The following is a 22408-nucleotide window of genomic DNA, read 5'->3' as shown; positions in this document are numbered from 1 at the left end:
AGCATGACTTAGCTTCCTACAAATGATCCTCCATTAGCCTGGGCTTGTTTTGCAAACAGATACTCAAATAGAAAACTGCTCGGCTCTTGTATATTTGGCACTGTTTCCCAATACCAGCCCTATTAGCAGATGTGAAATATAAAGTGTAATTTAGGATCATGTTCATTTTTGTTTCCTGGGGAAAATGGAAAAGAAAACAGTATTAGAATACAAGAACTGCAACAAATATATATATATATATATATATATATATATATATATATATATATATCTCTCGATAGGGGTATAGTAGGCAATTATTGATATAAATGTGTATCAATCTTACTAAAAATTATTTTTTCATAGATGCAACTTTCTCTTCACTTCCAATGTTTAAAATATGTGATATTTTCCCAGAACTTATTATTCCAGTGAAATAAATTAATTAGTCTTTAAATTTACTATTATCACTTAGGATAAAGGAAAGAGTTCTTCACTGAATGTGAAATGTTGGCTATCTATCAATATGGTTTACTCCACATGCAGATGTTTGTTTAAATGGCAAGAAATATTTTGTGAAGACAAAAAAGATCATTAGTCATTACCACTCAAGTTATTTAGCCTTTCTAAAGATTACCGGTGCTTACTTGCTTTCATTATATTCCTTATTTTAAAGAGATGTCACATGTGCGGTTAAGGTATTTCACAACAACGTTATTTTTCTTGATTGTTGTTCAAATACATAAGAAAGAGGCTTAAAAATGAAGTTACTGGAGAAGAGAGCAGAAAACACTGCCAAATTTAAGGTTTGACATGCGCAAGAAGACAAACAGCTGATTTTTCTGCTTTGTTATCAAAGTAGCTTTTATTATGTTCCCACAAAATTAACAGGGTTATGCTGGATATTGAGCAAAATTCTTTTTTTTTTTTTTTTTTTTTGGAGGCAGAGTCTCGCTCTGTCGCCCAGGCTGGAGTGCAGTGTCATGATCTCGGCTCATAATTTTTTGTATTTTTAGTAGAGACGCGGTTTCACAGTGTTAGCCAGGATGTTCTCGATCTCCTGACCTCGCGATCCGCCCGCCTCGGCCTCTCAAAGTGCTGGGATTACAGGCATGAGCCACCGCGCCCGGCCAAGGTATTAAGCAAAACTCTAACAAGGAAGGCAATATATTTTGTTTGCTGGACACAGGGTCTCACTCTGTTGCCCAGGCTACAGTGCAGTGGTGTCATCATGGGTCACCGCAGCCTGGACCTCCTGGGCTGAAGTGATCCTCCCCACTCAGCCTACAGAGTAACTGGGACTACAGGACAGGCACACACCACAACACTTGGTTAATTTTTTTTTTTTTTTTTTTGGTAGAGATACGGTTTTGCTGTGTTGTTCAGGCTGGTCTCAAATTCCTGGGCTCAAGTGATCCATCTACCTTGGCCTCCCAAAGTGCTGGGATTAAAGGAGTGAGCCTAACTGCAAATACATTATTTTTTTCCTTTTTTAAAATACTTTCCTCAACTTCATCTAAAATGAATGGCCCTTAAAATATGTTTCATTCAGATGAGGAAAGGAAGAGAAAAGAAGCGGATTAATCCAATAAAGAGACCTTAATACAAACTCAATCAGAAGATTGTTGCACTGTTTTTATTGAGTTCTGACATTTTCTGTGTAGACTGTGCAGCGAAGGCACAGCATTACTCATTGGCAATAAATCCATTTAGGTGTGCAGGTGATACCCAGATGATGTTTATTCTAAGGAATCTTAATGTCCTGGCCTCTTCAAAAACTGCACAAATAAACTTGGCTCAATATTAACCACAGTTAGTGAACCTTAGGATAAAGAAATGGGATTAGTCATCCGGTGATGCATTCTGCATTCACCCGTGGCATCATGCCAAGGGTACCCCATGCTACTGTGTATTCACTCCATTCTTAATAACTTGAAAAAATGGAGATGTTAGCTGCCTTTAAGAATTATGCATTTTCTATGAGGATTTAAGGTTGCTGAGAAGGCAACTATGAACAATCAATAGCTACTTAATAAACGCTGTATAAATGTATAGTAAGTAAATATTCATGTCTTTTTATAAAGTAGACTTCAACAGAGCTCTAGAGGCTCTGGGATTTTCAGTGATCTGAAAAAATTGAGTGCAGAATTTGTTTGTATTCATCCATCCCTAGTGATCCATATACTAAGTCAATTGTGTACTAAATTGTTACTGAGAAAATTCAATTCATTACATGTACTGGGCAATTATCATTAATTATGTGCCCAGCACTGTTGTTGGTTAGAATATACACAGTAGGATCCTTGTCCTATATATTTGTGTATAATACTGTGGGGAAAAACTTTATGCAAGATATTTGAAAGAAATATAACATTTTACAAGTATAACACATGAAATTTAGCAATTTCAATAGACATTTGCCTTTGAAATTGGAACAGTATATTATCATGAGAAAATTTTAGAAAGACAACTGATTTCACATACTGAGATGTGGTATACACAGCACGGCCTTCTGAGAGATATCAACTTAATGTTCATTTTCATAATCAGATGAAGCACCTACCCATTTTTGGGATAACATAGTTCATATTCACTTTGGCAAGAAATCTGAAAAGTAGAATAGCATAGGACAAGAAAAGTCTACTCTTGAACCTACCGCTCCCCACAACCACTGCTGAATGTTTGTTGCATGAGCTTTGAAGGGAGGGCCACTACTGTAGTGGCCACATATAAAAATTCTCATACATAGACCATATAAAAATCTAACTCAGTGATAGACTCTCAGGAGCACACTGTTTATTTAAAAATAGTGTTATACAGACACACACACTAAAGGATATATGGAACCACCTGAGCACATTTTGCTCTCTAAACCACATGCCTGCTGTCAGCCATCAATTAAACACAACAAACCCCACAGTGTAAACCTGTTAGTTGTTGTTCAACAGGGATTTAAATTTTTGTCTCCATAACTTCAAACTCCACAGTCAATTCAGTTATTTAAATGAAAATAAACAAGCACTGCCATTGATTTTCAGAGAACAGACTTAATTTTCTACTTTTGAAACATATTCAAGGACCTTAATAATGGATACCCTTCACTTTGGTTCAAGCTTTCTTTGTTTCATCATGGAAACAAAGTATCCTCTGTATCACTGTATCACTAGTAATTCCCCATCTCCATGCCTTCAATCCTATTTCCATGTTTCGAATCCTTCCTAACCTTCAAGACGGTTTACATTCTGTCTTTTCACAAAGCCATTTATAGTCTTCTTGTCAAGAAATAATTTCATTCTCTTCCATGATTTTATCTGCATTTTAATTCATGGTACCGATCAGCATTCCAGTTATTTATGCTCTTATCTAAGTGGCTCTATGGGACTGTCAGCTCCTTATAGGTAAGAAAGTGAGCACCATGACAGTGATGAGGATGAAGAGCAGAGGTGAACCCTCATATATTACAAGCGCACTCTTTGCTAAACTTATGCTAGGCTTTTTATGTATATCATAGTTTCAAAACAGGTATTATTATACTTATTTTACAAATGAAAAACTAAATTTTTTTCCCAGAGAGTTTAAGAAACTTACAAGATCATTTTGTCAATACAACGCACCTCCTATACTTGAAACACATTCTGTGAAGATCCAAGGCCTGTGCTATTTACATGGCTAAAATTTTTCTAAATAAAACTTGACATAATGTCATAGATAAAGACCCTTCCCCAACTATGGAGAATGAATGAAGAAAAGACTGTAGACTGTTTAAGGCATCTAGAATCTACATGGGAAAAAATAAGAAATGCCTGATTTAGAATTAGAAAGCAGAAAAATAATCTCAGCCATTGGAAGAAAAAAAATACCAATACATTTTGGGAATGTGGCTAGTAATTTAAAAATATATAAAACTTATATTAGTTAAAACTGGCCCCCAAACTTCTTCAGTTTCAGAATATGTTTTGGAGTTCTATGGGCCAGACAGAAGCTAAGTTGTGGAACTAACGGAAGGTTTTGACTGATTGCTAATCTGCTATTTGTAAGGGGACTTGGAACACTCAAGGCCTGAAGATATTCTTAGAAGCTACTTCTCTTAGTAAAAGGTTTTCAGCCACTGCCCAGAGAATGAGAACAATCCTGGCTGGTCTAATGATCAAGGGAACAAAGTCAGTAAACCTTGGACTAGTGGTCAAGGAGAACATTTTAAACAGTTCTTATTATATGTTTTTATTTTCCTTAAATCTCTACTTTGCTTAAATCATTACTTAATGGAAGAATTTATGTAAGTACTTCCTTAACCTATTTTTTTAACATCAATCATAATATATTACACAGATCTTCAGATTTATATTGCTGTAGGCTTCTACTTGTACTCTAAATAGAGACAACCACCTCAATTATGGAAAAAGCAGTCCGAAGTTGTACTGACAAAATATCATAAAGTATGTGTGGAGGGAATATTATACCCAGAAAATAGGAAATTCCCTCATGCTCACAGTGACTGTATTCTACTTTTCATTTTATAATTATAAACTATTTAACACAGGAATTAAGACTTCCAATTTATTTTATTTTTTCAGAAGTTATTTGAACAAAGTTTCATGACACCAAATATTAATAATTTTACATTACATCCTTATCACAGATTCCTTAGAGATCAGGCACTTTTCCTTCAATTAGGCATAAAGTCATTTTAATCCCTTAACACATTAAAGTTAAATTATACAAGTTTTCAACAATAACCATACCTTATGTTTGAATCAAAGTGTGCTATGAAAAAATATAGTTACACAATGGAGTACTATTCAGCCATAAAAAGAATGAGATCCAGTCATTTGCAATAATATGGATGGAACTGAAGATCATTATGTTCAGTGAAATAAGCCAGGCGCAGAAAGACAAACATCATATGTTCTCATTCATTTGTAGGATCTAAAAATAAATACAATTGAACTAATGGACATAGTAGAAGGGTGGTTACCAGAGGTTGGGAAGGGGAGTGACGGGCAGTGAGTGAGTGGTGGAGAGGTGGGGCTGGCTAACAGGTTAAAAAAAAAAATTATTATAGAAAGAATAAATAAAACCTACTATTTGATAGCACAACAGAGTGACTATAGTCAACTGTAACTTAACTGTGTATTTTAAAATAACTTACAGTGTAACTGGACTGCCTGTAACTCAAAGAATAAATGCTTGAGGGGATGGATACTCCATTCTCCATGATGTGCTTATTTCACACTGCATGCCTGTATCAAAACATCTCATGCACCCCCAAAATATATATATACATATACATACACACACACACACACACAATTTACCCACAAAAATTAAAAATAAAAAAATAAAATAAGATACTGCGCTTCAAAAAATATCATCCTAGCAAAAAAAAAGTAACCCAAAAATTAAAAAGTATTTTACCAATTGTGAAAAATAAACACACATTAGGCCCTTATGAACTAGAAAATAAATGGAAAAAGGAAAATAATTGTGTAGTTCATAAACTTAAAAATGCAAAAATCCACAGTATACATCTGCAAAAGTTAAAATGAGTTGTTGATCTTGGGTATAATTGTATAATTCACTGTCAAAATTGAAAAGAAAAAGGGGTAACTTAGTTAACACATAAAAGTCATTATTTGACGCGCAACAGGTTCTTGAATGCCACCTTAGATATGGAGGCCTGTTACTGGCTGACCTTAATATGTCAGAAGAAAGATTCAAAAACTTCTGTCAAATTTCTCTGCCCCAGCTCTACATCCTGCTAACTAACCTCTCAATTCCACATAAGCCAGTGTTAAGTGTGGTGGAGCAGAGAACACTCGCTTCAGAACAGGAGATCCTTTCTGAGTTCAGTCCAGACCAAAGAATGATCATCTCTGGTGTTGAACCCAGCAATCTGTATATTAACTGATTCTCCAGGAAATTCATGGACATCTTAAACATTTCTTATTTACGCCTGTGTGTGTGACTGTGCATATGTGCATACTTGCAATGGAGAAAAACACGTTTATCCTGTTTTTTATGATAAGAACCTCTACTTGCTTTACTCTAAGTAAAGGCAATCTTTGTCCAGGGAATTTAAAATTAGTTCCATTAAATCCACTGGAACCAATGCTGCTGATATCACATATGAATTCCAGGTTTATGGACCCTAAGAGTTAATGGATAATGAGAATTCAAGGTTCCCTATTTTCTTCTGTCATAATTATTATAGAAATATAAGTAATTCATTTAACTGGTCTGTGCCCTTGAGACTGCACAGGTTGCTACCATTGTCAGACAACACTGCAGCATTATTAAATATGCTTCATATTAAGTCAGGTATAGGAAGATAAAATAGAAAGAGGGGACCTAATCTCTGAACTTAATGAGCTTAGACTTCAACAGGGAATATGCAATGGATCATAGTTTTTAGAAGAATACTATTACAAGAACACTAAATAAGTGAAAATGATAAAATGTCAACTCTAGAAGGATTAAGGAGAAAAAGACAGGAAGACTGAGAGAACTAAATCCTGTAATGACCACAGAACTATTCTTTCAAAAGGAGAAAACATGCAAATAAATTTAAAAAAATAAAACAAAATATGTGGAGAAATCCAATTTCTTCCAACATTCAAAGGCCTTGGAGCCCCGATTTCCTGCTATTTTACTTCAAAGTTTGCTTTTCATGTTCAAGTCGTTTATATTCTATTGGACTGCTAGGAAGGGAGGAAACAGTATGAAGACCGTAAACTACTATATATAGTTATCCCAAGAATATTTGTTCGTTTAATGAATATAGCAAACCTTTTGCAAGAATAACAAATGGCACATTCTGAAACTGTGATGAGTGATTTTTAAAAATTTATCTGAGCACTGTGGACCATGCACAATTATTCTTAGCTGGGCACTGGTTCTTCCTTCACATTTGGGTTCAGGATCCTTTTCTTGTCTAAGGGAATGCTTGGAATGATAGAAAACAGCTTAGGCCAGCTACCTCTTTTTTTACATTTGCTAAAATGCCAAACCCCAGGAGCTCATGTCAATGTTGGTCATTCAGTGAAAAATCACCGAGTGACTACTGAATGATATGGAAATGTTATTTGTAATGCATTTGATAATAAACACTTTACACTGTCATTTGAATCTTGCCAAAGTTCGGGTTTGGATATTTTCCTTATTTTGATGTCCATATGGCTTACAAACAAAAGTTTAACAAATTCAATCACACTTACCAAGGAGATTTAAAGATTAAGCCTCATTTTAACAGGCCTGTTCATGTGGATAGATTAGAGATGTCATTTCCAGCGCAATAATAATAGAATATTGGATGGCAGCATAAGCTAAGTAGCCTGGAATTGAGTCAAAATCCTATAGGTTGTGTTCAGGTTTGCAATTTGAAAATGACGTGCTCTGTATAATTTACTGTTGAATATACAAAAATTGAGAGCAGTAACAACCGCTGACATTGTTCCGTATGTACAATGGATTCACAGTCTGGATATCTTCAGTCCTGTGTACGTTCAAGTCAGCTCTCTTTTTTTTTTTTTTTTTTTTTGACAGAGTCTCACTCTGTTGCCCAGGCTGGAGTGCTGTGGCACAATCTTGGCCCACTGCAACCTCCATCTTCTGGGTTCAAGCGATTCTGGTGCCTCAGCCTCCTGAGTAGCTGGGATTACAGGCCTGCACCACTACACCCGGCTAATTTTTGTATTTTTTTTTTTTTTTAGTAGAGACGGAGTTTTACCATGTTGTCCAGGCTGGTCTCAAACTCCTGACCTCAGGTGATCCGCCCACCTTAGCCTCCCAAAGTGTGGGATTACAGGCACGAGGCACTGTGCTGGCCAACTCTCTTTCTCTCTCTCTTTTAATCTCTTTATTATGGAAATTCAGAAACTATACACAACCCAGAATAGTCTATGAACTCCCTAAAGACTCATCAACCAGCTTCAACAATGATCATCTTTCTGCCCATCTCATTCCTCTCCTTTTTTTTTTTTTTTTTTTTTTTTTTTTTTGAGATGGAGTCTCGCTTTGTCACCCAGGCTGGAGTGCAATGGCACGATCTCAGCTCACTGCAACCTCTGCCTCCCGGGTACAAGTGATCCTCCTGCCTCAGCCTCCCGAGTAGCTGGGATTACAGGCGCATGCCCCCATGCCCAGCTAATTTTTTGTATTTTTTTTAGTAGAGACGGGGTTTCACCATGCGGGCCAGGCTGGTCTTGAACTCCTGACCTTCTGATCTGCCAGCCTCGGCCTCCTAAAGTGCTGGGATTACAGGTGTAAGCCACTGCACCTGGCCCATCTCATTCCCTTCTACCTGCCCATCTCAGTATTCCATCAGGACATGGTTATATCCTTTCAGATAAAGGTTCACTGAAATTATTTTTCTCATATTCTTAGAATACAAAAAGCATACAAGTGCTGTTCTTATGGCTTTACTATCTTATTTGTTTTGGAAAAAAAAAGGAAATCTTACACTGGCTCAGTGGAAGAAGAAAGAATAATTTTTTATCCCTATTACTTATCACTAAGGAACATAAAGAATCTGCTGGTACCAAATCCCAGAGACAGTGAGTGGTTTCTACTCCATTTCCCACTGTCCCACTGAAGATCAGGCCTCACTGGAGATCATGAGTTTGCTGGTGTTAAGCACACTATGCAGTTGAACCAGTCTACTGAGCTACTGTGTTCTCCAGTCAGAAGACAAAAATGTTTCCAGGGAGCTGTAATTTACATCCCCATTAAATATTTTTTCTTGATTTTCATTAAAATAAGAAAATAAGTTTTCTCTACTTAGTGGCAGATCAATTTAACTTAAATAAAATTTCTCCTGTAATTCACCCATACTTACTCAAAGGATTAGTGAGCCTCTGTCAGAGAAAGGATACTTGTCTGCTCATTAACATTCATGACCAAGAATCCTTCTGGTAGAACTGGTTTCAGAGTCTGATAGAGCAATACTTAAAAGAAATTGGCTTGTCTGTGAAACAGCTGCTCAGCAAAGCCACCATGCAAGGGAATTGGTGATAATAAGATGATAATATTACAACCACACTGGGAGCATAATGTATTTCAAGTTACTTTGAGGTGTGTGGTAGGGGTCTTAGAATTAGAAAAAGATTGGAAGTTCATCACTGAAGCCAGAGCTGATGATCAGCAGTGTGTAGCCTTAGTTTTGAAAGATCTGTCAAAGTTCAAAGAAAGAAAGAGAGAGAGAGAGAGACAGAGAGACAGAGAAAGGAGGAGGAGGAGGAGGAGGAGGAGGAGGAGGAGGAGGAGAGAAGGAAGGCATATTCTAGTTGTACAAAGATCTGGGTTCTACATGCACCACATTTAAAGGACCCCCTACCAGGATCTTCTCTTTCAGCATTGTAAAAACGAAAGGCTTGAAAGGCGTTTGTGATTTACAAACCTGTTCAATAGCTCTGTCAAAGCCAAAATCTCTAATTGGACGATTTTTATTTTTGGAAGATCTGCCCTTTGGGAAATTGGCAGATTACTTTCCCATGCCAGTGAGACTGCTTCTCTAATTTCTAAAACTCAGTTCAGCGCATTCTGATTTCAAGAAGAGTGTCCTTCAGATGGAATACATGTCGCTGAGCTGGTAGCCTAGCAAATGTACAGAAGGCATTCAGCTAATTACTTCCTAGAATGATTAACATTATAAGCCCTATGAATTGCAGTTACCTATAATTCTGTGCAATGATTTAGGACAGCCGCAGCACAATACATGGAAATATTACATCTATTTATCTGTATAAAATTAATAACATCATAGAGGGGTGTGTGTTGTAGTGTTTGTGTGTATATGATTATACATGTATTTGTTTGTGTGTTAGGATATTGGGGGTAGTAAGACAATTGTGTCTGTCTTGCTGTGATTTATTTAGAAAATAAGTATTGTTCTTGAATTCCTAGGGAATCTATTTTTTAAAAGTCAATGTGATTAGTAAAACATTGGGAAGTAGCAAGAGGCAGTCACTTGAGGACTATGGTAGATTATGATACAGAAATAATCATTCCTTTCCCCACCTCCACTTCCTTGGGAGTAGTATAATCTCTTGTCCCACTAATGTTGGAAATTGCCATGAGATTTCCTTTGGCTTATGAACCTTAGGAAGACAGTGTGGCAATTCTAGTTTAGACTTTAAGGAGCATTCTGCCTCCACCTGTCGATATTAGCATCTCCAAACTCCACTAAGAGAAGAACAAGCTTAAGACAGAGTACTGCTTTCAAAGGAATAACCTACGTGTAGACCAGACCAGAACAAAATGACTCTAAATGCATAGTTTAGAGTCAAGCCTGCATGAGCACATCTTAGAACAGCCAATCTCTAGTCAACCCAAAGATGTACTACGGAAAAATAAACACTTCTTGTTTATGCCCTGAAATTGTGTTTTTTTTGTTGTTGTTGTTAGAAAACAGTAGCAGGCTGGTGCAAGGAATAAAACATTGTGATAGAATATCTATCTAACAGATATATGCTAAATGTCAATACATAAACATTGTTGAAAATAAAATCAATAGTAAACTATTTACAATATGTCTGACAGACTTTGTGGACTTGCATACAAAATCTTTGATTCATTTTGTCTCGTCCTGGCACTTCTTTAATTATCATAATCTTAGACATTCTTTGAATACTGAACTGCAAGCTCTTCCAAAAAGTCTTCTTGGATGCCACTACATAGAAAACTTTCCTCCCTCCTCTTTGCAATGGACTTCTACTTTAGGATACAAGTAATTCTGCCTTTCTTACTCTTAGGTTTATACTTATGTCTCCCCCAAAACGTAAACTCCTTGACAGGCAATGACCAAATTTTAGTCATTATTAGTCATTTTTTAATCTACAACAATACTTGGTTAAGTGCCTTCTCTATGGTAGGCTCTAAATGAATGTTTTCAAATAGAAATCACACACACATACAAAAAATATCACCCTTGTGACAAGAAATATGAAAGATGCTATCACCATATGGAAACCTATTTAGGGTTTTTTCCTTTTCAAATAAGTGTATTCTCTGAGAAAATTAGGCCATATATTTAAAAAATCATTATGTTATTGCCACCTCTACAGTATATAGATGAGAAATGATACTTAAAAACAAAACACAAGCAGATTTGCAGTGTAAAAATATTATGTCATTGTATATAAATTATTTCTGCGTCCAGTTCAATGGGTAGTCTGCAGGTGTTACTATAGAATAAGTTCTTCATAAGGATAGAACTTACTGTTCAATATTTTTATTTTGCTTTTAAAAATGTACTGGCTGCCAAAATTTCTGGACATATGTATATCATTAACATACATTAATAAAAGCCAGGAAGGAAAGTAAAATAATAAGACCAAGAACACATAAACAAAAAACTTCATATGGAGCTCCAAATGTGAATATATTTCAGCTCAAATAAATCCAAAGGAAAAAGAACCTAAACAAAATATCCCTTCAATTAAATTCTCCTGCCTCTGAATAATCCATATTCCACAGACATTCTTGGAGGATAGGGTGTTAGTGCCTACATCAAGACAGAAATCACTAGGCTTTGTGAGGTAAATAATAATAATAAGAATACATCTTCATTGATTCAACAAAGGCTTTTACAAAAAACACCCATTCCTCTTTAATTTAGGGACAAATTCCAATTTAATACTGTTCCTGCCTTTCGCAAAGATACGGGTAGATTCTTTACCCACCAATATTTCTACTGCCCTTTTAAAGAAATATCAATACTTTTTCAACAGTATCCATTCAAAAGAAATAGAAATTGAGAATTTCAACCAAGTATTGACTTCCTATATATAACATGACTATTTCTAATTCTGATTCAAGTATTAGTTTGCAGTCTTGGATTCATCATTCTTAGTGGAAACTTGGCAAGTCATTTACCCTGTCAAATCTCCAGATTCCTTGAGGGCTGGACTATATTTAGGTGGGTAATTTTTTTTTTGTAGGAGTTAAAAACAAATCTTCCACTTTTCCTTGACAGTCATTTCCACATCCTCCCCACAGTAACTAGGACAGAACAGGCCCAGCAGGGTGAGATAGAGGGATAGGCGGTGTTGACCACAAGACGCCAGCACATCTGGGAACTGGAAAGCACTGGAGAGATGATGTGGTAGGTGGCTCAGAGCAGAGATCCAGGAGTGCTCAGCCTGGGATGGAATCCTGACTCTGCCATTTATTATAACATCTGCGTGACTGCACTGCAGTTTGCCTCAAATACCTAGGGTTAAAAATCCACGAAGAGCAGGGAACAGGGTCAGATGTTGCCTCTTATGACTACTACTACTAGCTGAATATTTGCCTGTTCTCCATTTCCTCTTACACGTGAGCTACTTGGTAGCCAACGGCAAAAGAGGACTTAAACAAAAACGCCAATTTGACAGGGTAGTCACTAAACACAAAAATACTAAAAATGAGTGAGTACACAAAGATGACTCTCCCCTTGTCTACGTTTTAATATGCTTTTGTTAATTGTTGCCTGGGGTGTTTGGCAGAGGAGAGGAAGGTGAGAAGGAAGGGAGTAATGTGATCATTCTGCCTGATGTACTAGATTGGGTCTTCATCCATCCAAAATTTTAATCCTGGGGAGCAACAGAAAAGCTGGGCTTGGCTACAGAGCATATTGAGAACATCCCTGCATAGTTCAGGGAGAACTTCTGCAGTGGCCAGGACCCAGACCAAAGGATAAGAGGCTTACAGGGATGTGTAATGAGAGCCAGAAATTGAGATTTGGCTGGAGAAATAAGAAAAAAAGCAAAACAACAAATACCTTGTCAGACCCTTGGAGAAGCAATGTCAAGAAACCTCTATTACATAGACTTTTATCATGACATTTTAATTCTATATTCAAAAACTTAAAAAAGATATACAGCTATAAGAAAATTCTCTGCCAAAGAATTAAAATTTCTGGAATTGATATCATATATTTCTAAAATTTGTTGCCTCTCAGGTATGAATGCTAGGCTAATCCTGGAGCTAAGCATAGAAACTTAGGAAGGTTGGGTAATAACTCGTACTGATTCCACTTTAACTTCCTACCATCCGATGAGTATTTATAATTTTACAAATTATAAAATTATAGTGTCTCTTCTAAATGTTATCAAAATATCAATTTAAAAAAGACAGAGAAAGTAAGACAATAAATAGAATACGGTTTTAGGTTAACAGTATTGGAATCTCAAATTTTCAAAACAGTCACCACTGCCACAAAATAAAAAGTTAAATGGAATCAAAGCATTTCTCATACAGTAAGAAAAGTGATAACCAGAGATTAATCATTACCAGTGATTGACTTCAGCCTCTCTGAATATATCTTGGACTGGATCACATGTATGCAATTTAAATTGCTGCTGTACTTAATAAAAATAGAAAGAAAAGTCATCAACCTTTCTTAATTTTAATTAAGCAGTGGTTTTTCATAAAGAGTGTATAGCCAACAAAGACATACACAATCCAAATGACAAATTAAGACCTCTGAGAAAGCAGAAACAGAGGAAGAACCTCAAAATAGACAAGATGGAGGAAGAGACTCCAGCAATGATGCAAAATGACTAACCAAATAGGAAGTTACTAAAAATAAACTCAAAGTCCTTCATAGTACCATTGGTTTTATGTGGGAAAATAAAACTCAAAGAGGGTAACATTCCATAACTGAACCTAGATAGTTCTTTTGTGCTCACATCAAACTGACATTCATCAAAAAGTGACATGAGAGAGTATTTGGGAGGAAGAAAGGAACAAATGGAAAACTACCCACATGAATGCACAATCACTCATGGAAGGTGACTTAGCAGGCTCACCTTTGAGACAAAAGAAAATAAATCATACCAGTGTATAACTGACCCTCATGAATCTGCCCAGAGAAAATAGCAGAAATTGTGACAGTGACTTTTTAATTGATGATGATGATTATTATTATTATTAAGTCTAAGTGCTTCAGGAGTTGAGATTATTAGAATCACATTTAGATTCTCTCTTTTTTTTTTTCCACTCTGGCTGAAAGCCTCCAAAAAAAACAAAATCATAATTTCTCTCCCATCCAACTCAATGCAACTGCAATAAGATGAATGGTTGCTAAAGAATTCATCCTCCCTTAGGTCAGATCTAATCTTAGCAAAATCAATGTCCTGTCAAACTGATTGACATCATACCCTTAGGCACATTAGAACAATTCAAAGTATACCTATATACCTATAGGGAGGGAGTAAGTGAGAGAGTGGAGAGAGGTTTCTTTAATAAGACAAACCAGATGTGGGATTAGAAACTATAGATGCAAAGATATTAAAAGTTATTGATATAATACAAGAAGTAAGTATAAGGCTCATCTTGTTTTGTTTTGTTGGTTTTGTTTTTGTTGTTTGTTTTGAGACAGAGTCTCACTCTGTTGCCCAGGCTGGAGTGTACTGGCATGATCTCGGCTCACTGCAACCTCCACCTCCCAGGTTCAAGTGAGTCTCCTGCCTTGGCCTCCCCAGTAGCTGGGACTACAGGCACCTGGCACCACGCCCAGCTAATTTTTTTTTTTTTTTTGTATTTTTAGTAGAGACGGGGTTTCACCATGTTGGCCAGGATGGCCTCAATCTCTTGACCTCATGATCCACCCGCCTCGGCCTCCCAAAGTGCTGGGATTACAGGCATGAGCCACCACGCCTGGCTGGCTCAGTCTTGTTGAATGGCTTTACTTGTTTTAAAAATGTCAACTCTCCATAAAGCTACCTAATATTTAATATTTTTTTGTTAAAGAATATATATCATCTACCATGAATACTGTCCTGGAATTATTTTAACATCACTTTGGAGTACAGCTTTATAAACGCAGTAGAGGTTCTTTCTTGTTTGTTTGTTTGTTTGTTTTCCCAGAGACACAAGTCAAAATCACTGGCAACAGATCATTATCACCTGCTTTATGTAACAAATGACAAAACAGCTCAATTTGCTGTAGCTTGAAGTGATAGAGTGTAGTCCTCCAAACACAGAGTCCTATCAGGGGCTTCTGAATGTCACTGGATTTGTAACCTATAATCAAGAGTAACCCCTAAGTACTCCCTAGCTGCATTTAAGGGAACAACATTCACTGCATCACCGCTAAATAAAAATTATTTTCATATACATCCACATATAGTTATACACAAGGGAGAGCCAAAGACAGAATGTGAGGATGTTGAAACAAACTTGCAGAAAGATGAAACTCCAGTCACTTACACAGAAAACGTCACATCATTTGTACTGAAAATACCAGGTAGACCTGTCTTCCGTAACTTTGAGAACCAATTTGAAAAAGCTCAGTGTTGCTGTAATAGTTTAAAACAGCAATAAAATGGAACATTTTACCTACTACACAGGAAAGAAAAAAGAAACATAAAAACTTTGGCCAACCTTTCCTAAACTGGCTCTGCTGTGCATTGACTGAACTGAGAGAAGAAAATTAATAGCAGCTCTTTTGCTCTAGGGTAATGTTGTAGGACCAACGGAGCCAAAAGAAGGTTCACCACAAGGTGCAAGTCTGGTTTACAAGAAATCATGGTAAGGTACATTCATTTCTTAGAGCACTAAAGACAACACACCTTCTAAAAATACTAAATTTATTGTTATCATTGTTGATACTGCTTATAAAGAATCAAACTACTTTTGAATATTTTCAAACTATTCAGGCTCTAATGCGAAAATTCAATGCTGAAATTTCAGTCGTAATTTGTAATATAAAAATGTTTATTTAACAAATAGAATATAGAAATAACATTGACTGCTTATAATCAGGATATCAAAAGAGGGTCTAAACCTTATACAGAATGCATAACTGCAATGTAAAATGTGCTATATGATTGCAATGGCAAAGTCTAAAATAAAGGAATCTGTGTCGCTGACATTTAAAACAAGCCTTTCCTCTTCAAATGTGATGTTATATTTCAAATAATCTTAAATTACGCTTATTTTTTAAGAAGAATCCCCATATGAAAACTAGACAAGCTGCAGTATAACAAAACCTGAATTATAATTCCTCTAATAATGAAAACTTGAGCTAAATCTTTACAATAAATCTCACAGGCAAAGCACAAATGCAAAACAGCTCTTTGTTAAACCAGGTTTTACCAAGATATTACTAAAAAAAAAAAATTACTGTCAAGAAAACTCATGCTTTTTCTAAAAATAGACAATGCTATAAATATTTAAGAGGGATAGAAAAGCTCCCTTTTTAAAAAAAATTTTTCATATGATACCAAGATTCTCATAGAAAAGTGCACCTATAACAAAGTGAAGTGAAAACCATTTCACCTACCGTCAAATTTCTTATGCCTGGACACAAAAGTGGTGCGCACAAAATGGCTTGTCTCTTCCACAAGGTTTTCAAATTCGAGTTTGCTTTGTTGGCTTAACTTGTCTTCCATTTCTGTGGTGCAGCATGTATATTCCTGAGGACAGATTCTTAAGTGTTCCCCTGCAATGAGAAGTTAAATGTCACTATTGCATTCTAAGGACTTTTGGTAGACGTTATAAATTTCACTTCTCTAACACTTTGCTCAAATCTCTGGGTGCTTGTTCCATCTACTTCTCCAGCCATCCCCATGAACTCTATCTGGGCCACAGCACATCAGTGTATCTAACATTCCAAACATGTGGTGGACTTAAGTTGAACCCGATATTTAGTCTCTGTTCCTCATCATGTAAGTGAAGGTGCATTAAAACTTCAAAATACTGTGGCATTTTTTCCTGGCTTTTATTTTTAATACATCAAGTAAACATCAGGTGATACAACGACACAAGATGTAATACAGCTATGTATGCTTTTCTCGGGAAACTTCAAGTAAGGCAAAAGACACTTAGTCCCATCACCAAAAGCAAGAAAAGATGATAACTGTCCCTTGGGTTCTCTTTCTGCAAGTCTGTCCCTGGGTATGCATCAGCTTTTCTCTAAGTCCAAGTGAGTGTGTTTTTAATGGTAGGTCTCATTCGCTAAGTTGACATTTCTTGTCAGACAGAAAACATTCTCCAGAAAGAAGGAAGTCACTGATGGGTTTAATTAATGCTTACGTTATAAGGAAATGTAGAATAAAAGGAATGAAAGCCTTGTATTTAATTCAACAGATCTATCTACTGCTTTCGACAACACTGCTTTCTTTAGTGCTATTTGCAAGTAGAAGCCAATCCTTTGCTTCATGAAATTAAAATGGCCTGTTATTGCATAAAATGTGAATTTCCAATTGAAGCAGCTCAGTTAGTGTCAAAAATCTTTCTCACAGCCTGTGGAGGGAAGAATGGAAATCCACCCAATGTCTTGCTAAATAAAACCAACAAATTGCTCCTGCTATTAAAGTCACCGTAGGACACTGAAAACAAATGAACAAAGTGCTTGACTCTGTGATTAAAATTCATTTATAATGTTTAATAGTACTTATAAAAGTATGTCCTATGACCTTGTGTGAAGTATAGGGTGTCTCATGATTCTTCGTGTAGTTTAATGCTTAAGCTCCTACTTAAAACAACAGCAGAATAAAAAAAAGTTTACAAGTACATATTAACGTTAGGTCTTTTGCTGTTTTGAAGTGATTTTTTTTTTCTTTTTTTACTGTTAAGGTGTTTGAGTTCCTAACTAAAAGACACTCAAATGTCCAACAATTACAAGAAAAAAAAGGCTCACCATGACTAATCATCCGGGAAATGCAAATCAAAATCACTGTGATGTATCATCTCACCCCAGTTAGGATGGTTTTTATCAGAAAGATAAAAAATAACAAATGCTGGGGAGAATTCAGGGAAAAGGAAACTCATATACTGTCAGTGGGAACATAAACTATGATAGTGTCTATGGAGAACAGTATGGAGGTTCCTCAAAAGACTACAAATAGTATCCAGCAACCCACTCCTGGACATTTATCTGAAGAGAAGGAAATCAGTACATCAAAGAGACATTTGCATCCCATGTTTACTGGAACACTATGCACAATAGCCAAGATATGGAATCAGTCTAGGTGCCCAAAAACAAACGAACAGATAAAGGAAATGTGGCATAAGTACACAATGGAATAGTACTCAGCTTTAAAAAGGATGATATCCCGATGGATTCACAGCCGAATTCTACCACAGGTACAAGGAGGAACTGGTACCATTCCTTCTGAAACTATTCCAATCAATAGAAAAAGAGGGAATCCTCCCTAACTCATTTTATGAGGCCAGCATCATTCTGATACCAAAGCCGGGCAGACACACAAACAAAAAAGAGAATTTTAGACCAATATCCTTGATGAACATTGATGCAAAAATCCTCAATAAAATACTGGCAAACCAAATCCAGCAGCACATCAAAAAGCTTATCCACCATGATCAAGTGGGCTTCATCCCTGGGATGCAAGGCTGGTTCAATATATGCAAATCAATAAATGTAATCCAGCATATAAACAGAACCAAACACAAAAACCACATGATTATCTCAATAGAGGCAGAAAAGGCCTTTGACAAAATTCAACGATGCTTCATGCTAAAAACTCTCAATAAATTAGGTATTGATGGGACGTATCTCAAAATAATAAGAGCTCTCTATGACAAACCCACAGCCAATATCATACAGAATGGGCAAAAACTGGAAGCATTCCCTTTGAAAACTGGCACAAGACAGGGATGCCCTCTCTCACACTCCTATTCAACATAGTGTCGGAAGTTCTGGCCACGGTGATCAGGCAGCAGAAGGAAATAAAGGGTATTCAATTAGGAAAAGAGGAAGTCAAATTGTCCCTGTTTGCAGAAGACATGACTGTATATCTAGAAAACCCCATCGTCTCAGCCCAAAATCTCCTTAAGCTGATAAGCAACATCAGCAAAGTCTCAGGATACAAAATCAATGTAGAAAAATCACAAGCATTCTTATACACCAACAACAGACAAACAGAGAGCCAAATCATGAGTGAACTCCCATTCACAATTGCTTCAAAGAGAATAAAATACCTAGGAATCCAACTTACAAGGGACGTGATGGACCTCTTCAAGGAGAACTACAAATCACTGCTCAATAAAATAAAAGAGGATACAAACAAATGGAAGAACATTCCATGCTCATGGGTAGGAAGAATCAATATGGTGAAAATGGCCATACTGCCCAAGATAATTTATAGATTCAATGCCATCCCCATCAAGCTACCAATGACTTTCTTCACAGAATTGGAAAAAACTACTTTAAAGTTCATATGGAACCAAAAAGGAGCCCGCATCACCAAGTCAATCCTAAGCCAAAAGAACAAAGCTGGAGGCATCACGCTACCTGACTTCAAACTATACTACAAGGCTACAGTAACCAAAACAGCATGGTACTGGTACCAAAACAGAGATATAGATCAATGGTACAGAACAGAGCCCTCAGAAATAATGCCGCATATCTACAACTATCTGATCTTTGACAAACCTGACAAAAACAAGCAATGGGGAAAGGATTCCCTATTTAGTAAATGGTGCTGGGAAAACTGGCTAGCCATATGTAGAAAGCTGAAACTGGATCCCTTCCTTACACCTTAAACAAAAATTAATTCAAGATGGATTAAAGACTTAAACGTTAGACCTAAAACCATAAAAACCCTAGAAGAAAACCTAGGCATTAGCATTCAGGACATAGGCATGGGCAAGGACTTCATGTCTAAAACACCAAAAGCAATGGCAACAAAAGACAAAATTGACAAATGGGATCTAATTAAACTAAAGAGCTTCTCCACAGCAAAAGAAGCTATCAGCAGAGTGAACAGGCAACCTACAAGATGGGAAAAAATTTTCGCAACCTACTCATCTGACAAAGGGCTAATATCCAGAATCTACAATGAACTCAAACAAATTTACAAGAAAAAAACAACCCCATCAAAAAGTGGGCAAAGGACATGAACAGACACTTCTCAAAAGAAGACATTTACGCAGCCAAAAAACACATGAAAAAATGCTCACCATCACTGGCCATCAGAGAAATGCAAATCAAAACCACAATGAGATACCATCTCACACCAGTTAGAATGGCAGTCATTAAAAAGTCAGGAAACAACAGGTGCTGGAGAGGATGTGGAGAAATAGGAACACTTTTACACTGTTGGTGGGACTGTAAACTAGTTCAACCATTGTGGAAGTCAGTGTGGCGATTCCTCAGGGATCTAGAACTAGAAATACCATTTGACCCAGCCATCCCATTACTGGGTATATACCCAAAGGACTATAAATCATGTTGCTATAAAGACACATGCACACGTATGTTTATTGCAGCACTATTCACAATAGCAAGACTTGGAACCAACCCAAATGTCCAACAATGATAGACTGGATTAAGAAAATGTGGCACATATCCACCATGGAATACTATGCAGCCATAAAAAATGATGAGTTCATGTCCTTTGTAGGGACATGGATGAAATTGGAAATCATCATTCTCAGTAAACTATCACAAGAACAAAAAAACCAAACGCCGCATATTCTCACTCATAGGCGGGAATTGAACAATGAGAACACATGGACACAGGAAGGGGAACATCACACTCTGGGGACTGTTGTGGGGTGGGGGGAGGGGGGAGGGATAGCTTTAGGAGATATACCTAATGCTAAATGACGAGTTAGTGGGTGCAGCACACCAGCATGGCACATGTATACATATGTAACTAACGTGCACATTGTGCACATGTTCCCTAAAACTTAAAGTATAATAATAAAAAAAAAAAGGATGATATCCCATCATTCACTGCAACATGGATGAAACTGGAAGACATTATGTTAAGCGACATAGTGAAGAAGAGAAAGATAAACATTGCATGTTCTCATTCATATGTGGAAGCTAAAAAAAGGATCTCTTGGAAGTTGAAAGCAGAACAGAGGATACTAGAGGCTGGGAAGGGTAGAGGAAAGTAAGAGGTCTGTGATAAGGAGATTTGTTAAAGGATACAAAATTATAGCTAATAGGAGGAATAAGTTCTAGTGTGCTACACCACTGTAGGATGACTATAGTTAACGATAATATGTTACATAGTTTCAAAATGCTAGAAAGAGGATATTGAATGTTCCCAGCACAAAGAAATGATAAATGTTTAAGATGATAGACATGCTAATCCCCCTATCTGATCACTAAACATTTTATGTATCAAAGATCACTATGTACCTTCCATAAATATGTATAATTGTATAATTATTTTATGCCAATTAAAACAAAATAAAAATAAAGGTATATCTTATTAAATTTCTAGAAAAGGAGACAAAAAATAAATATATATGTATTTTTAAAAGAAGAGGAAATGCATTATTCTTGAAAATGATAAACATCAAATTCAAGTTAATAATTCGCTCCTAGGAAGGATTAGGATTTCAGAGAAATACTCCAATACTTTTATCTATAATCATTTATTTCTTAAGCTGCTTGATGGATATATGGTACTTAATACATTATCTTTACTTTTTCTGTATGATAAAAATATTTTGTAACAAAAACTGGGAAATAGGTTATTAAAGCTTAGTAGTCACTACAGTTTTGCTAGAGAGGAGGTCAGAGGGTAGCTGTGAAGAATGAAAAAACAAGCAGCCCTTGACCTTTAGAAGCCAGCCTGGCATTCATTCTGCTGTTACACGTAAGCATTCTCACAGAATACCAACCTCAGACAAGACTACTCTGAGACCACAAAAAAAATCGACCAAGTAAGGCCACTTCATAGTTTTGTCTAAGCACAGAAAACAAGGTTACTGTGCCATTCAAAAAGTACCAAGCGGCTGGGCGCGGTGCCTCACGCCTGTAATCCCAGCACTTTGGAAGGCCAAGGCAGGCAGATCACCTGAGGTCAGTAGTTTGAGACCAGCCTGACCAACATGGAGAAACTCTGTCTCCACTAAAAATACAAAATTAGCCGGGAGTGGTGACGCATGCTTGTAATCCCAGCTACTTGGGAGGCTGAGGCAGGAGAATTGCTTCAACCTGGGAGGCTGAGGCTGCAGTGAGCTGAGGTCACGTCATTGCACTCTAGCCTGGACAACAAGAGCAAAACTCTGTCTCAAAAAAAAAAAAAAAAAAAGTACCAAGCACTTCCTCTCTTGGCTAATATGATGGACTTCTTTACTAATCACAGATTTATCCTTGTGCTAGTCTTCCATTTTGTCAGCAAGACTTATTGAAATGCCTTATTAGAGAATTACCTTATTATAGAATTAACTCTGCTTTCTGACAGCATCCAATTCCGCGTGAGCCCCTGACTCTATGGACCCTCCCCTAAAACACATAACCAAAACCCATATCCTATAATAAATTCTTTCCGAGATCCTCTTACTGAGACATGGTTCTCCGTGATATATGCTTGGTCTTGCAATAAATTATAACTAAACCTGTTCAACTACAAGGGTATTCCCGATCATCTTTCACGTGATGATTTCGACAACACCAAAATGGAACACTGCGAGTTGTGAAATTCTTCCCAAAGTGATTATGATACCCACATCCCACTGAGAA

At 36.7% G+C, this 22408-nt stretch overlaps 1 protein-coding gene across 2 annotated transcripts in view; it reads right to left on the bottom strand.

Annotated features, from left to right (window-relative positions):
- Positions 1-22408, bottom strand: part of GPC6 (glypican 6) — a 1178972-nt gene that overhangs the window by 853164 nt on the left and 303400 nt on the right. For both annotated transcript variants that reach the window (XM_034936849.3, XM_003832020.8), the window contains exon 2: positions 16244-16402. In XM_034936849.3, coding sequence (XP_034792740.1) covers positions 16244-16402 — 159 coding nt within the window. The remainder of the gene's footprint in view (positions 1-16243; positions 16403-22408) is intronic.

The sequence above is a fragment of the Pan paniscus genome, chromosome 14 (genome assembly GCF_029289425.2).
Source record: "Pan paniscus chromosome 14, NHGRI_mPanPan1-v2.0_pri, whole genome shotgun sequence".
Classification (NCBI taxonomy): domain Eukaryota; kingdom Metazoa; phylum Chordata; class Mammalia; order Primates; family Hominidae; genus Pan; species Pan paniscus.
The sequence above is the reverse complement of the archived record's forward strand: the minus strand, read 5'-3'. Positions and strand labels throughout refer to the sequence as shown.